The sequence below is a fragment of the Lissotriton vulgaris genome, chromosome 8, assembly GCF_964263255.1.
Source record: "Lissotriton vulgaris chromosome 8, aLisVul1.2, whole genome shotgun sequence".
NCBI classification, from domain to species: domain Eukaryota; kingdom Metazoa; phylum Chordata; class Amphibia; order Caudata; family Salamandridae; genus Lissotriton; species Lissotriton vulgaris.
Window position 1 is genome coordinate 44,333,265 of NC_141696.1, and position 16,633 is coordinate 44,349,897.

General features: G+C 44.5%; 1 protein-coding gene across 1 annotated transcript in view; it reads right to left on the reverse strand.

The window, feature by feature from the left end:
* Positions 1 to 16,633, reverse strand: part of LOC147693350 (transient receptor potential cation channel subfamily M member 2-like) — a 1,918,272-nt gene that overhangs the window by 845,515 nt on the left and 1,056,124 nt on the right. Inside the window, exon 19 of the mRNA XM_086933680.1 lies at positions 5,056 to 5,198. Coding sequence (XP_086789806.1) covers positions 5,056 to 5,198 — 143 coding nt within the window. The remainder of the gene's footprint in view (positions 1 to 5,055; positions 5,199 to 16,633) is intronic.

Below are 16,633 nucleotides of genomic sequence, written 5' to 3' on the forward strand. Positions count from 1 at the left end.
CATTTCTTTTTAATGTGATTGATGTAAGGAGTCTATTACTATTTGCAGAGAAATGTGTTTGTTTCATGCAACAACCATAAAAAAGTTTATTTTAGATCCAAGCGGGTCCTCACATATGAGAAGTTGGAGGATATCACAGATATTATTCGCTGTGAAATTAGTGGGCTGCTGCTTTGTTACAAAAGTGAAAACACACATCACTATCAATGAAAAGCCTTTAGAATTTCAACCATTCTGCCTGTGCACCGTTAGTATGGCAGATCTGAAAGTAAATCATTTAGACTCAAATCTGTACTGAACAGGGCCCCCCAAAATAGTTTTGGCCCAGGGCACCCCAAATCCTTAACATGTCTCTGCCACCACATCTGCCAGACAACATTGCTCTGAATTAAAATACACAAAATCATTTGTTTATTATTAGTTCTATTGTTTTTAAACATAAGCCTGGCGTGTCCTTAACCCACGCTGCTTCAGCCTAGCAACTTGTCGTACCACTAAGGGATTCTCAATTAGGTGTTCGTTCAACGCCCTCTCTGTGGACTTTCAACTTTGTCTTCAGGTCTATAACAGGTTGGTGGGCAATTATCCCATTATAATGCTGCCTAAAATGTTTGTTAATGATTCCTAGAGAACATTTGTTTCTCATGTACCAGCTCTGAGCTAGGGAGTGCTTGAAAAATCTGACAACACTGTCTCCCTTACAGTCCCTGTTTTGGCTGAAAATGTCTGCAGAATATTCAGCTTTGAGAGAAACTGCTATCAAAACTCTCTTGCCTTTCAGCTCGTCCTATGTGAGTTTGGGTTCTCAGCACTTAGCGATATTAAAGACTAGGGGGGCAGATTTACAAGAACCCTGCTCCACAAGTACGTCACTTTTCATGACGTACTGGTGGCGCAGGGGGCTCCTTCATATTTACAAGGACGGGAAAAGCCATCCTGCGTGACTTTTGCTCTACTTGTAAATACGGCCCCTTCACACGGAGCACTTTGCGCTGAAGGGTTGTTCCATGGGTATTGCTGTGGGTGTTCCCACGCAACACCCATGGAACAAGACACATCTGCAGATTTATGAGGAATCGTAAATCCGGAAATGCGTCTGAATGCTACGCCACCTTAGAGGTGGAGTAGTGAGGCGCAACGAGGAGAAATGTTTTCATTTCACCTCGTTTTTCCTTCTTTCAATGCGTACTGCATTCTTCAGATTGCATTGAAAGAGGGAAATGCATGTAGTGATTGTTTATGTGCAGGAAGGGGAAACAATCTCCCCACGATGCAGGCATCCTCGCACCATGGTGCAAGGATGCCTACGCCAGTGTATGGCTACAGTTTGTGCGCCAGCGCAGGGAGAAGCACAGAGATGCGTCATATTCTTGTAAATATGTTTCATCCCAATGCTTTGGAAGTGCCGCAGTGTGGCACAGCCAAAGGTCTTGCGGTGCCACGCTGCGGCACTTCCGGGTGACCTGGCCCTGGATGTGGAGCACAACATGACAATGGCAGTAGCAAAAATCCATCCACAGATTGCCCGTCTGTGGCGAAAAACAGGCACACCCGTCACATTTATGTTGGTGGTGTTGTTATCAATCAATGTCATGTGTAAAACAAAGCATTCCAGTAAAAACAATTTGCGCATATTTTATCTAGGAAAATGGTGGTTTGAGCTATGTAATAAGCCTCTGTCATTTCAGCACACCCACTCACAAACGTGCACGTTACTAAACACTCCTATTGTGTTGAACATTATTTGTTGGATATGGCCCGGAATATGCACGCGGGTGGACTCTCATTATAATACAAGGAAATACATTTAAAATTAAAAATGGGCGTTTGTCCAGAGCAATTTCTGACCCTTTGCCAGCATTGTTGAATGTCATTTTCGTTTGACAGCACTGATGGAAGGCTGCCAGATACCAAACCCACTTGTCATTATAAAATACTGGCTCAGGTGCAGATATGCGTATCCCTCAACAAATGCTTGCAGATTTTTAGGCACATCCAGACTTGGGGCCTCATTACAAATTGTAGGTATTATTTAATAAAACTGATAAATACCGATACCACGGAGTACGTTATTTATCGGGATCGGACAATAACACCTATTATGAGTTTGTGGGAAATGCAATACACACCGTATACTTTTCCCTTTTTAAACTTCAGCAGGTTTGACCTGCCAAAATCTAACAAAGTTTGAGTTATTAAACGCATTCCGACGCATGTGTAAACAAGGTATATTTATATGCCCCTATCTCTACCGGAATGTCACTTTTTGTGATATTCCTGTGGAGATAGAGACTTCACCATATTTATAAGACGGTATTAAGCCACTTAACACCGCCTGGTACATAAGGTGCCCTTTCACTCTATACATTGCATGAAAGGGGTGGGCAATGGGTGTTGGTGTGAGCTTTCCACCGCAACACCCATTGATTTTGAGACTGACCCCCTATTCATAAGGGTGGCGTAAATAGGAGGCAGCACCAAAATTAGGACCGGGAAGAACCTGGTCTTAAGATGGCAAAATAAGAAAAAAAATATTTATTTTTCCTCGTTTTCGATGTTTTTATGTGTGATACATTGTGCAGCACACATGGAAACAGTAAACTGTCATGAATGATTGTTTATGTGCAGAAAAATGTCCTTTCCTGCACATAAACAATGATTAAAAAATATCACTTTGCAACTTCTATGTGTGCTGCACAATGCACACATTCCACCGCAAAACCCATTTTTTATCGCAGTTTTATATAGCGTGTAATTGACCAGAAGGTATCAGAGCACTTTACATGGGCACCAGTTGCATTACAGATGGACTTTGCTGGGGCACGGGGAGATAAATTGATTTGCCCAAAATCACAAGTTGATGAGTGTCCCTGCGGAGACTCGAACCCCATTCCCCGGCTTTGAGGTCGACCACTCTAGCTGTAAGGCCACATCCTCTCAAGGGCAGCATAAATAGGAGGAGGCGCCAAAAGGGAAAAGGGAAAACCTGGTCCTACCTTAGCGAAACAAGGAGAAATGCTTTATTTCCCCTCTTTTTTGCTTTTTCCATTAATGCTGCCTTGTACAGAACAGATGGAAAAAGCAAAACGCCCTGGATTGTTTATGTTCAGGAAGGTGACCCTTCCTGCACATAACCAATCTTTAAAAAAAAAGACATTTTGTAACTTCCATGTGTGCTGCATTAAGTAGCATACATAGAAGTCACAAAACAGCATTTCAAGATAATTTATGTGCAGGAAGGGGGGATGTATGTCAGTACAACGCAATCATTTTGATCGCGGTACTTTACAACGCGGTTTTCACAACGCAAGTCGTTACAGGGGAAGGTTTTGGAATAGAAAATCAAACTATTCCTCAAGCAAGAGCGCCATCCAGCGCAAGTCGTAGTAATGACTTGCATTGTAATGGCTGCGTCGTAAAGGTTGCACAGTGTAAACACCGCGTTGTAAAAGATGTTTCCCGGAAGGGGGACATTCCTATACATAAACAATCTTCCCCTGCACGCAGACAACCTTGCACTGTGGTGCAATGGTGCCTGCATTGGCGCTACACTGCTAAGTGCAGCACCAGCTCAGGGGGAAACACAGGGCTGCACCATATTCTTGTAAATATGGGGCATCCCTGCGTTTGTGAAGTGGCAGAGCGTGTCCTTAAGCCAAGGAGGATAACGACACACTCCCCCAACCTCTGTTGTAAATATCCCCTCAAATCTGTAAAACCTGAGCGAGCATATGAATGTACAAAGAAAGAGGGCTTGAAAAGGGTAAGCAGGCAAGTGGAAGTTGTGGGAGACCTCACCTCATCCATTGCCTTTCTCCCCCACGACCTCACATTAGGCACATCTAGAACCCCCTGCTGATCTATACTATTCATTGGTTCCCTTACCCTGCCTGTTTACCTCAGGTAGTCAGCTGTTCTTGCGCTAATACTTGCGTCATCCTGCGTCTACAACTACCACTTCAATACACTATGACCCCATGTGCACCAATTCTCTCTCATCTCCGTGCGTACCGCTTTTATTTCTAGTAGCAACCATCTATGACCCCTTTCAATATCCAATCTCATTTGTATTGTTTACTGCTCTTTTCTATAGCACTTAGGGGCATATTTACTACAAAGTGACAAAGTGTGGCATTAGCCTCCTTCGCTTAACGCCTCAATCCGCCACTTCCGAAATGCAGGGCTGCACCCTATTTGCAAAAATAAGGTGCAGCCCTGTGTTTCCCCCTTCGCTGGTGCTGAACTTAGCTTCCTAACACAAACAGAGGCACCCTTGCCTGCAATGCTGGGGAGGATTGTTTATGTGCAGGAAGGTGTCCCTTCCTGCACATAAACAAACAAATTAAAAAGTGTGTTTTAACTTCTATGTGTGTTGCTTAATGCAGCAAAAGGCTTTTGATTGTTTATGAGCAGGAAGGTTCCGCCTCCTGCACATAAGCCACCTTTTTCAAAAAATGGAGTTTTGCAACTTCCATGTGTGCTGCATTAAGCACAACACATAGAAGTTACAAAACATAATTTAAAGATTGTTTATGAGCAGGAGGGCACATTTTCCTGCATATAAACAATCAATGGCATTTTGCTGTTTTCATGTGTGCTGCACAACGCAGTGCACATAGAAACAGCAAAAACGAGGAGAAATAAAGCATTTCTCTTCTTTGCGCCAAAGTAAGATTAGATTTTCCCTTGCCTTAATTTTGGGGCTGCCCCATATTTTCTGCTACCTTGTAAATGTGGGGCAGATTCAAAATCAATGGGTGTTACGGTGGAACATCCATCACAACTCCCACTGTCCACCCCTTTGACGCTAGGTATAACAAGAAAGCGGGCCTTATTTACAAGGCAGCGTAAAGCTACATTAAGTAGTTTATCGCTGCCTTGTAAATAAGGCAAAGCCCCAAAAGCCAACACAATGTCAGTAAAAGTGATGTTGTAATGGTGATAGGGGCTTGTAAATATGCCCCTTTGTGACTTTGCAGCCCGGTTCACTCTATACACACACAAAAGTCATCACAGATTTAAAAAGGCACCAGTGGACTGGATGCCCTCACCCACCTGCACACCTTCACATAACATGAAACTCTTTTCATCGTTCCAAGCCAGCTGCAGGCAGGTGGCGTCCCCCCAGGCTGGTGAGTTTCGAGTCAGGAGGAGCTGAGCAAGCTTTTCATTTTCTGTGAAGCACTCTGAGAAAACACCTAAAATCAGCAAAAAAAGTAAATAAATAATGGGAATGTGTAGTCAAGCCAGTCCAACAAACCTAACAAGAACCCCAATCTAGAACAGAACCAAAGACATCGAAAACACCTAAAGGATGCCTTAAACTCAACATGACACACACAGTCCTCCTATTCAGATAGATGATCTTTCACGGTAGATATGGTGTTTTGGTGCTGAGGTTTTCCAGGCTGAAGACTCAGGAGCTAACATGTTTGCAGCTTATGATACTCAGATGGTGGACTCAAGGAGGGATTATCACATTTGGACAGCCACAAATAAAAGTTCCCTATATGATTTTAAAACATAGTTGTTCCTTTTCCCTTGCCATTTAAACAATGTGAGCTCTACCATCTACCGGCGCAAAACCTGGAAACCTGTGAGTGTGTCCATATATATGCTCTGCTAGCTTGCATTGGTTTGGTACACATCTGCCACTGGCGAGGCGTCCCAGAGCTGGTGCCTTGTCTGTCTGATGGTCAGCCAGAGCAAACAAGAGGGGTTGGCAGGGCCGGTGGGTGAAAGGTGGCCTGAGGAAAGAGCTGTGCACGAAGACCAGAGGGGATACATATGTAACTTGAATCTGGAACCTGGATACTCCTTAGTGGTGGAATTGGTGTTGATGTAGTGTTGACGAGGGCTGGGTGATGACACTGTGCAACCTGACCATGATTTAGAGCAGAGGCCAGCCTACTCCACATGTCCCTAATGAGTGCATTAAAGAAAGGGCAAAGAGGGTTACAATGGGGAGCAACCAAATAGGAGGAGTTCCATCAACACATTTATATTAACAACTGTCATGGGTAAAAGTAACTACAGGACTTGTGCTGCCTTGTACAGAACTGCATCAAATGTAATAATGTCTTCAGAAGGAACACCTTAGGATAAATCAGGGCCCAACTCAGAGACAAAATCTGAGCCAATGAGGTGCTTTCCATGAAATCTGCGGTATTGCTGGTATTTAGAGAGTGGTATTACCCAGCGTAGTTTTACCTCCTGATTCAGAGTTACTTCAGTCAGAATAGGGACTACCACAGGAATACTGAACGTTATCCGCCTATATGAGTTGCAAAACACAGAACTGTGTGGGGATAAAAGTCTGACCCCAAAGGTGAAAGGAAGGAACTCTCTGGTTGTACGAGGAAGAGAAGAAGGAAGTATGGTGGTGGACAAGTGGAAAGATTCGAGAAAAGATTTACAGAGAGTAGGATTTAGGCGTGGGGGCAAATGAAGGCAGAGTTGTGGGAGGGGTTTTAATGGCCTTGCTGCTTTGAGGCGCAATCCTCGTAGAAGAAAGGACTTAGTGATATGACTTGATTTTATTCAGTGAAAAAAAAGCAGGCCACAAAAATCACGAGCATGGTGAAGCCAGACAGTTAAATTCAAGGCTGTGAGTACAGCAGAGAGCTTTGATATTGCTGAAATATTATGAAGTTCCAGCAGAACATAGGTGTAAGGTTAAGCTTACTGGAATTTCTTTTCTGGGGAGGTTGAGGGTACAGAAAAGTGTACTAAAGTCAGATGAGGGAATCATAGGGTCCAAGAAGGCAGTTTAGGAAAGAGACCTTTTTGTATTGGCACCCTCACAATTCTGTATCTAATGCTAGTGGCTATGACTCTCAAAGTGCCCTGGAGACTGCTATTCAGTCCGAGTGCCAGTGCTCTCTCCCTAAATATGATGTAAGTAAATTGGGAACTCCAATTGGCAATGAATTTAACCCCCTTATAAGTCCCTGGTAAGTGGCACCAAATATACTCAGGACATGGGAGCTTAAGGGGCAGCAGGGCCTGAAGAAATGATTGTGCCACCCTGAGTGACCCAAGTAAACAGATGACAGTAGGCCTACTTTGCAGACTGCAAGAAGAGTGCAAACCTCCCCAACTCGAATTCGCCCTCACCAAGAGTGGCAAGGTCAAAGCACTATATTTAGTATATGTCAGTCACCCCTAAGGTAGACCTCCTGACCTGAGGAAGCAGGGTGCATTATATTAAAGGTGTGGACATATACGTGCCAGTTTATATGTCCCTATAGTAGCCTCTTTCCATTAGGGGTTACTATAAGTGTTCAGGGGGCCATAGGATAACATGGGCTGGCACCCGGGTACCTGAGGTTGCCAGCTCCATTATGATCCCACTGAAAAGTGTCATGTTTGGTATTATCCAATTTGTTTCATTAAATCACATTTTCTCTAAACGTCTGGTGTACTGAAGACCTGCAGGGGTTGAATCCCAATTATTATCACTGGCCCACAGAGCGGTAAAGAGAGAGAGAGGTTAGCCAAGCAGAACAGGGATATTCCTTTTAAAAATGAATTCCCTCATCCCATCAGAGGTGGCATGCTTCATCAGTGGGAATTTCCTCGCACTGTGACAGCTAATCATAGTGAGGGCTATAACTTCCTCACTGAAAACTCTGCTAATTTGATGGAGATAATGAAAACGGGTTGTAACTCTATCCACTATAAAAACTAGAAATCTGGCACTGAAACATCAAGGTAAATGTTGGGGTGACTGAAATTATTGTGGTTGACTTGATTATTGGGGTTTGTCACTCACACTGTCCTATCCTGGCAGGGTCTTGGGTCCATTGCCTGCTGATATATTATATACATACATTCTTCGATTTGCATCCATACATTTTTCCTGCCGAGGGCGAATCTATTTTTAAATTTTTTTTTTACTAAAGCTTGAAAAACTAAAGCAAAATATGACAGCATAATAACTGTGGCAAAGAGAGAGGATTGCACGAAGCAAGCAAACACGAATAAACATGTACATATATACAAAATCACATAACAAAATAATCTTAGCTAGAAGGCAATTTAGATACAAACATAGCCAAAGGCGAATAAACATAGCAAAGCAAAAAGTTTTAAATGTCAAGAACAAGGACCAGGACCGACCCACAGGTAATTTTAGAAGACCGAGGAATACCGGAGATGGGTACATAGAAGACCAAAGAAAATCCCTTAATTTCTACATTATTCACTAAGCCACTCCACCAATGGAGCCCAGATCATCTGGCCCAGCTCCTGCCTCCTTCTACCCCATCTCAGCCAAACCGCTGACTCTCGATTGTTAAGAGCCAGAATCCTTGCTCTCCAATTAATAAAAGTAGGTGCATCTGGATGGATCCATTCTGATGTGATACAGAGGTGGACTAAGGACATAGCAATAAATAGGAGAGCAGGGGCATGCCGTGATCTCCCAGACAGTCCATTGCTTTCACAACCAAAAACCACCACCTCTGGTGAGAAAGTAACCGAAATCCTAAGCCTTGAATTAATAAATTGTTCTACATCCGAGAGAAAGGGCCCCAGTTTTGGGCAATCAAAAAACATATGTACATCATTTGCGGCTATAAGGCCACACCTTGGACATGAGGGAGCCTTGCTACCCCCCCAGTTGGAGATTTTAGCTGGAGTGTAATATAAGTTGAAAAGGGCCATATAGCATTGAGAGCGTAAACTTCCAGAGATTAACACGCTGCTGGACAATTCAAGGGCCTGAGTAATATCTACCCCAGTCACCCCCAGCTTAGCCTCCCACTTGGCATTCTGTAAAGGGATATCGTCAGGGAGGCCAGATAATTATTGTTGATAGACTACACCAATTTTGGATCTCCTCAAAATCAATTCAAACAATGTAATCCTGTCAAGCATAGTAGTTGTTTGAGCCTTCAATCTTTCAAAAAAACTTCGAATCTGCAAGTATTTAAAAAAATAGTGTGTATCAAGATGGAACTTATTCTTCAACTTCAAAAATGAGAAAGAGGCCATGGTCCCATCCGAACCTAAATCCCCTAAGACTACCAGCCGTAGCGACATCCACCTAAAAGTGGACTGGTCTTGAAAAATGAGGGGCAGGAGTCCAGCTGCTGTGAAGAGTGTATACAAATTAAGGTTAGGGATAGCCCATTTGCGTTGGATCTTGCGCCAGACTGAAAACATTGTCCCAATGAGTCTTCTTATAGTAACTAGGTTAAAGAATCCGCAACAAGATCCCCTTAGGATCCTCTCCTAGACCTATTTCATAGATTGAGGTCCTACAAGACAATGGCACTACTGCCCTATCCCCCCAGCAATGGTAAGCCAAAATGTTGAATCAGTGAAGACGAAAAATAGAGCAAAAGGTTAGGTACTGACAAGCCACCCCGTTCTCTCGGGAGGCACATCCACTTCGCAGCCCTACGCGTGTGATGATATCCCCAGAGGAATCTATTACAGGTCCTCTCTGCCCTAACCAAGCTAGATTGAGAAAATTCCAAGGGAATAGTTCTAAATAAAAATAGGAACTTTGGTAAAACCAGCATCTTAAGGACATTGCACCTGCCATACAGAGACAGATGTAAATTATCCAGTCTTACCAAGATGGAGTTAACTGATTCAATTACTGGAAAAATGTTCAGATCTGGAATATTACTTACTAGAACAGTAATTTTAACTCCTAAATATGTTGTGGATTGGATCACTGGGGCTCGGGAAGTACCCATAGCAGAAGATTGAATAACTTGGGTTTTAGTGACGTTAAGTTTATATCCAGAGAGCTGGCCATACTGTTCTGCTAAAATCTTTGAAAAGCCGAAAAGGCTGATGCCAAATCATTGGTCAGCACAACAATGTTGTCAGCGTAAGCCAACGCCTTATACTCGATAGAGTTGACGCTAACCGGTGGAATGTCTAAGGAGTGTTCAATTTTATTAAAAAAGGGATCAATGTAAAGAGCAAATAGCAGGGGGGAGCAAGGGCCACCCTGCCGAGTGCCCCTGCTAATACTGAATGAATTTGAAACTAGCCCCAATACAGATAAGGTGGCCACTGGGGCAGTATACAGTGATTGAATCACCTGGATAAATTCAGAGCTGAAGCTCTTCCATCGGAGAACTGCCCATAGGAATCCCCAGGCGACCCTGTTGAACGCCTTCTCGGCGTCCATCAGGATCGCTCCAATGGGAGAGCCAGTAACCTCTGCCCAGTATAGCAAAGCAATAACCCGGCGAACGTGATCGGCCATGTCCCTACCTGGGATAAAGCCATGCTGGCGCAGTGACACCAAAGGAGTAATCACCAAGGCCAATATAGAAGACAAAATATTAGCGTAGATTTTGCTATCAGTGTTTATTAGAGATATAGGGCGATACGAGGCAGAGTCAAGCTCTGATTTTCCTTTTTTCTCAAAAAGAATAATATTAGTTTGGAGCAAAGAGTCTGGTACACAGCCATGCTGTGCGGCTCTAAGAACTAGCAAAAAATTCAGCTGGACCTCCGCACGGAACAATTTATAAAACTCCAGAGGAATTGCATCTGGGCCGGCAGCTTTTCCATTGTCTAATGAATTAATCGCAAGCTCAGCCTCTTCCCATTCTATTGGAGCAGAGAGAATTGCATTCTGTTGAGCTATTAGATGGAGGGTATTAATATCCTGAAGAAAAGCCCCTGCTTCCGACTCTATATCTGAGGCAGCATTCCCCTCGGTGTATAATGTATGATAAAATTGTCGAAAAACTCCCATAACCCCCTCTGGTGTATCATGAACCTGGCCTCGACAGTCTAGAATCTTAGTGATACGATTAGCCAGGTTTCTCTGCTGGAGCCGTTTGGCCAAGACCCTGCCTGATTTTTCACCCAGCTCAAACATCTCCGTGCGGAACTGCAAGAACTTAGAGCAAAGTCCTGGCCAAAAAACTCCAGGAGACTAGCCCTAACTTTGGCAACTAAAGCCTGACTTTCATCTATGTTCTGGCCCTCCTTAACAGCATCTATTAACTGGACCTCAGCTGCTCTAAGCTCATCCATACGGCTAGTAGTATGTTCTCGGATTGTCCTCTGCCGAAAGGCTGAAAAGCTCTTCATCTCCCCCCGAACAGCAGCCTTAAGTGTATCCCAAACCATGGTACCAGAGGCTGTTCCCCCTATTGATATTTAAGAATTCAGAAATCCATTTCCTCATATGATCTAAATAGGACTGCTCCAATAAAAGTTTCCTTTCAAATGTCCAAATCCTTGGGACACCATGGCCTTGAGGAAGAAGGTATTCAGCAGTCAGAGGGTTGTGATCTGATACAATTCTTGGGGGGGCTGAAATAGAAGAGACCTCGGCTAACTGATCCGACATAAAAAAATAGTCCAAGCGGACCATTTTATTATGAGGGGCAGAGTAATATGTAAACCCATCTTGATTTTTATTGTGGTAAGACCAGAGGTCAATCAAGCAATGCTCTTGAACCAGGGCTTGAAGTGCACTAAAAACCATAGGCTTCTTGCCCCCATAGCGTTGATCGCCTGATATATTAAAATCCGCCGGTAAATGGATATTCATATCTCCACAAAAACAAATAGGGAGGGGGTATGGTGCCAGCTCTCCATTCAGATGATGAAAAACTGCTGGGTCGTCTAAGTTTGAGCCATACACAGTGCATACTGTTAGGGGCCTGCCATTAATTGTCAGCTCTGTAATAACCCATCTCCCTGCATTATCTTGGCAGATTTTCCTGCATGCCCCGATCCCCCTTCTCAATAAAACTGCAACCCCTCTGATCTTAGATGTCTGTCGGGAGCACCCAATTAAATCAAACCCCGGAATTCTCAGATAATCCCGATCATTTCAAGGGACATGCATTTCTTGAAGACAGAGTAGGTCAATTCGCAAAGCCGGGACAATTCTTGAAAGCAAAGCCCTTTTCTTACTATCATTCAGCCCACATATATTCCAAGAGGCTACACAAATCTTACCCTGTGCCATCTACTTCCCAAAGAGAGCCAAGCCCAACAGGTACATACAAAATAAATTTAAACCATCCTTCTAGCCATAGACATGCCATAGCAATACCGAAACCAACACAAGTGCCGCGATTAAAGTGTACATTCAAGCTATTTTTTAGTTTTGAACCCCACCCACTCCACCACCCCCAGATCACCCACCCAGCCCTTACCCACCCACCTGAAGCCCCCCACCCCACCACCCCCTACATAGGGCAACAGGACCTAGGTCCTTGTGATGGAGGAGCTGATTCAAACACAGATTCCCCCAATTTCCTCACCATAATAGTACTGAGAGGTACGGTCTTGGGGAGGGAAGAGGAAAAGAAAAATCAAAGAAAAAACAAGGAAGATACAAAATTCACATTCCTCTCCACTCAAGGACAGCACCTCCTACCCTTTACAACCCTTAGGATCCTGAAAAAAAGAAGAAAAAAAACAGGACATAAGAACATTACCACCTATAGTGAATTAAAAAATTATTTGGCCTGGATTTCAGAAATAAAAAATCTGGTCTGGCCCTGGTAAATAATTTTCAATTTGGATGGAAAAAGCAAGAAAACTTGAGCTCCTTTTGACTGAAAGGGTGTTATGAGCTGGCGGAGCTGCCACCTCTGCCCAACAGTAGCTGGACAGAGGTCAGGCCTGACGAAGAACTCACATCCCTTGCCCGACCGCTTCCTGTCAGGCCCAGCCAGATCATAGATCTTTTCTTTGGCTTGAAAATTATTTAAACATATAGGAATAGCACGAGGCTTGTCCTCAGTTTGGCCTGTCCATTTCTTTTGCTTGAATGGAAAGCGGTGAGCCCACTGGATTTCAAGTTGCCAGTCCCATTGTTTGACCTCAGGGAATGCTTCAGCGAACAGTTCGGCCACAAACTGCCTAGTGTCCGGCCCCTCAATCCCGTCCGGAACTCCTAGGACTCTTAGTTTATTCTTCCTAGCTCTGTTTTCAAGGTCCGTGGGTTTCCATACAATGTCTTCCCTTTGAGTCTGTGATGCCTTTCTAGGTGGCCATGTCATCTTCAAGAGTAGAATTCCTCTCTTCCACCTCTCCAATTCTGGAGGCAATATCTGAACATGTCTTCGCTACTCGGCGGATAGAATTTTGCCCCCTACGGCACACACCCTGAGTGCGAGCACTTTCTTGCCGGGTCTCTTCACGGTGGGTCATGATGGTCTGGTAAATTACCGCCAATGTCTGGAGGTGGGTGGGGAAAGTTGACCCCATTCTCATTCCCTGCATCAGTAGTATTGCCCTCCAGACCAGGTTGTAAAGAAAATGAATAATCCCAGGTTAATGATCCTGCATCAGGGCAAGATGCTGAGGTGCCCTGATCTCGTGCTTTTTAAACATTATTGGAACTGTGTGCTTAGACTTCACCGTAGCCCGAACCAGCGCCTCCGCAGGGGCTTGCCGACTGCTCAACATTTCATCTCAAGCCCCTGCTCCCGGTATCATCTCTATCGTTTCTTCCCCTTCATTAATTGCCTTCGAGGGGCCACCTCCCCGAGCGAGCGAGGTGCGTCTGGAAATACCGGTAATAGGAGCAGAGCTCTTCCAATTAGGCGGCATACCTTCATGCGGGGAGACGAGCAGTTGAGATACAAAAACGCCAACAAAAAAAGAAGGGATCCAGCAGGTCAGTTGATTTCGGGAGACGAGGAATCGCCAGAGCATTCAGTTAGTTGTAATCCTTTTCTAGGGAAAGGCGGTATAGTTGCAGGATTCCGGTAGCTAGGTACAGCTATATTCTAGTCTTCAGTGGGTGCAGGCTGCCTCGGCTGTCTGTGGGCCCACTTGTCTCTCCTTTCGTTAGAACTGGAAGGGTGGCATGTGGACAAACGCATACAAGCTGAAGGTGCCCTCTCTCTGGTTTAGCGACCCCCTCTCAGGGGTGTGTGCAGCAGGTGGGAATGGTTTTTGTACAAGTTTGTCATGCACTAGACTGTGTACACCAGCAGGCAGGGAAGGTAACACTAGCTTCTTGTGTACCAGGAGTGTGCAACACCAGGCAGGGAAGATTCTCTGTAAACCAGCTTCTAGCGAATGGGCACCAGCTTGTTGTGCATGGAGAGTGTGCACAGCAGGTCAGGAGGGCTCTCTGCGCACTGGGTTGTGAGCACCAGCCGACAGGAGAGACCCGGGACTCTGTGTGATGTGAGGCAGCTGTCTGCTGGGCCAGCTCTCGTCAGCAGCCTCTCTCTCTCTGCGAGCCGCGTGCGTCTGCGGGGATGCATTCAGCGGGTGTATGGCATTACAACGCATGCTTTTACATCGTATGCCTTTACAACGCAGTTTTTACAACGCATGCCTTTACAACGCATGGTGCTTTGGGGCGCTGGATAGTGAATAGTTTAATTTACTATTCCAACTCCAGTCCCCGTGGATAGTAGGGAAGGTGTTGGATAGTAAATTTAACCTATTCCCTATCCTAGAGCGGCCCCAGCGCAATGCGTTGTAATGGTTTGCGCTGTAAAAGTTGCGTCGTAAAGGCACTGCGTGGTAAAAGTTGCGTTGTAAAGGCTGTTTTCCGCATTCAGCTCTCCACGACCTGTTGGTGTGTTTGTGGCAAACCACCCATCTTATTCCAGGTGTGCAAAAATCTTAGCATGCATGAAACTTTTATGGGAGAACCGGAAGTGCCTGTGCTGGAGAAATAAATAAGTAGCCCTCTTTTAGGGCCGTGCCATTTCATGAAAGAACATGTGTTGAATAAGCATGGGCGGAAAATCCGTTCCGCTCGCGGATTTTGCGGATTTTAGGTAAATTCGCAATCCGCGAACGCTCGCGAATTTACCGAAAATCCGCAAATTCGCACACAGCGGATTTTTTTTTCTTGGTGATACAATTTTGCGGCGTGCAGTGTAAGTTTGCAATTGCGAACATGTAGGTGCGGCGGGCAGCAACAATCTCGCACTCGCAAAATTACAAAAATTGCAATTCTGCACAAGAAATCCACGAGCAAGCAGCATAGACCTTCTGAAAATGATGATTTTTATGAGAATAACTCCTCAGGTTGACATTTGCCTGCACTTTTTTGGATTTGAGGCCTTTTGACTTTCTTTGGATCACTTTTGGATTAGAAATCAACTTTCACAAGTAAGCTTGTTTGGGGCATTACAGTTGCTGTAATGCTGTTCTGCAGAAAAACGAATTTTGCTAAACTGAAAGCACTCAGCAGCAGGTGCAAAAGTTCAAATTCATCATTAGTAACCATTCCCTGTAGTGCTTCCTGGCTTGGGCCCCTCCAGAGTTCAGTTGCTAGTTGCAACAATTGTATGACCCTGCTCTGACCCTCACAGCCGGATCATAGAATCGCTACAAGTAGGCCACAAAGGTCCTGGAAAAAAAAATTGCACTGCAACAGAAAGCAAATTACAGATAAGGAAGCAGGTGCCAGACTGGAATTTTAAAACAGTGACACATTAATAAATCAACCCCAAATTAATTCATGTCAGTTGAAGCAGGCCAGGTGTGCTTGCTTTTTCCCCCCATAATCTGCAGTGATGATGAACCAGAGGGTGGCATTGATGTACCAGAGGGTGGCATGGGTGAAACAGAGGGTGGCAGGGGTGAAACAGAGGGTGCTGGGAACCTGTGATGATGAACAAGACGTAGAAACAACATAATCGCGACCATTGCGAGCCGACATGTAAGTTCGCAATTGCAAACTGGTACAAAACCCTCGCGAACTGGCAGAAATCCTTGCGAACACAAAAAAAAATCCGCACATTCGCGAGAATTCGCGGATTTTGCGGATTGCGAGTTCGCAAATTCGCAAAATTCGCGAACGCCAGATTCGCAAAATTCGCCCATGCTTAGTGTTGAATATCAGGCAGTGCATGTATTAATATTAATCTCCCTCCATATACAATCTGCAATAAACTACCAACAGAAAGTCAAATTATGTCTTCTCACTGCCCCCATGAAATCCAAGGTGTTTACTTGCAGTTAAATGAAATAAGGCATTTGTTTATTGAATGGTTGTTTGTGCATTTCTGATTGGATATAATGGATTTCTACTTCTAAAGTGACAGAAAAGTCATATAACTTTTGGTGCCAGAGTTATATGCATTGTAACAATGAGTGAACACATTTGCACTTGGAACTGGGCTATCTGTCAACAGTGCTAACAAGTAATGATTGTTAATGTCAAATTAAGAGAAGGTCGTCCCAGATATAGGTCTTTGTTTTTTGTTGTGTGTAAGGATGAGCGGTCCACAGGACTGTGGTGTTGTTTTTGAGCTGGGTGGTCAGTTGTCCATTTAAGGCCTTTGCAGGCACTTTACCCAGTTTGCAGCCATTATCCCGCATTTTTTATCCCACGGACTTTCAGGCCGCATACCATTTACCCGCAAGGACATTGACCTCGCATACCATCATGCCGCATTTTTTCAAAACGCATGTGCGTTTATCACGCATGCCTTTACAACGAATTACGTTGTAAAGGCATGTATGGTAAATGCATTTGCATTTTGAAAACGACGATGACGAGAGAGGTAAGGGGGTTTGGGTTCATTTTTTAGGGGTGGGGTTGTGCTGGGGTAGTTATTGTGTAGTGTAGTGTTGTGTTAGTGTAGTGTAGAGTTGTGGTGGTTGTTTAGTGTAGGGTCGTGCTGGGGGAAGTGTTATAGGGGTTAGGGTAGTGTTG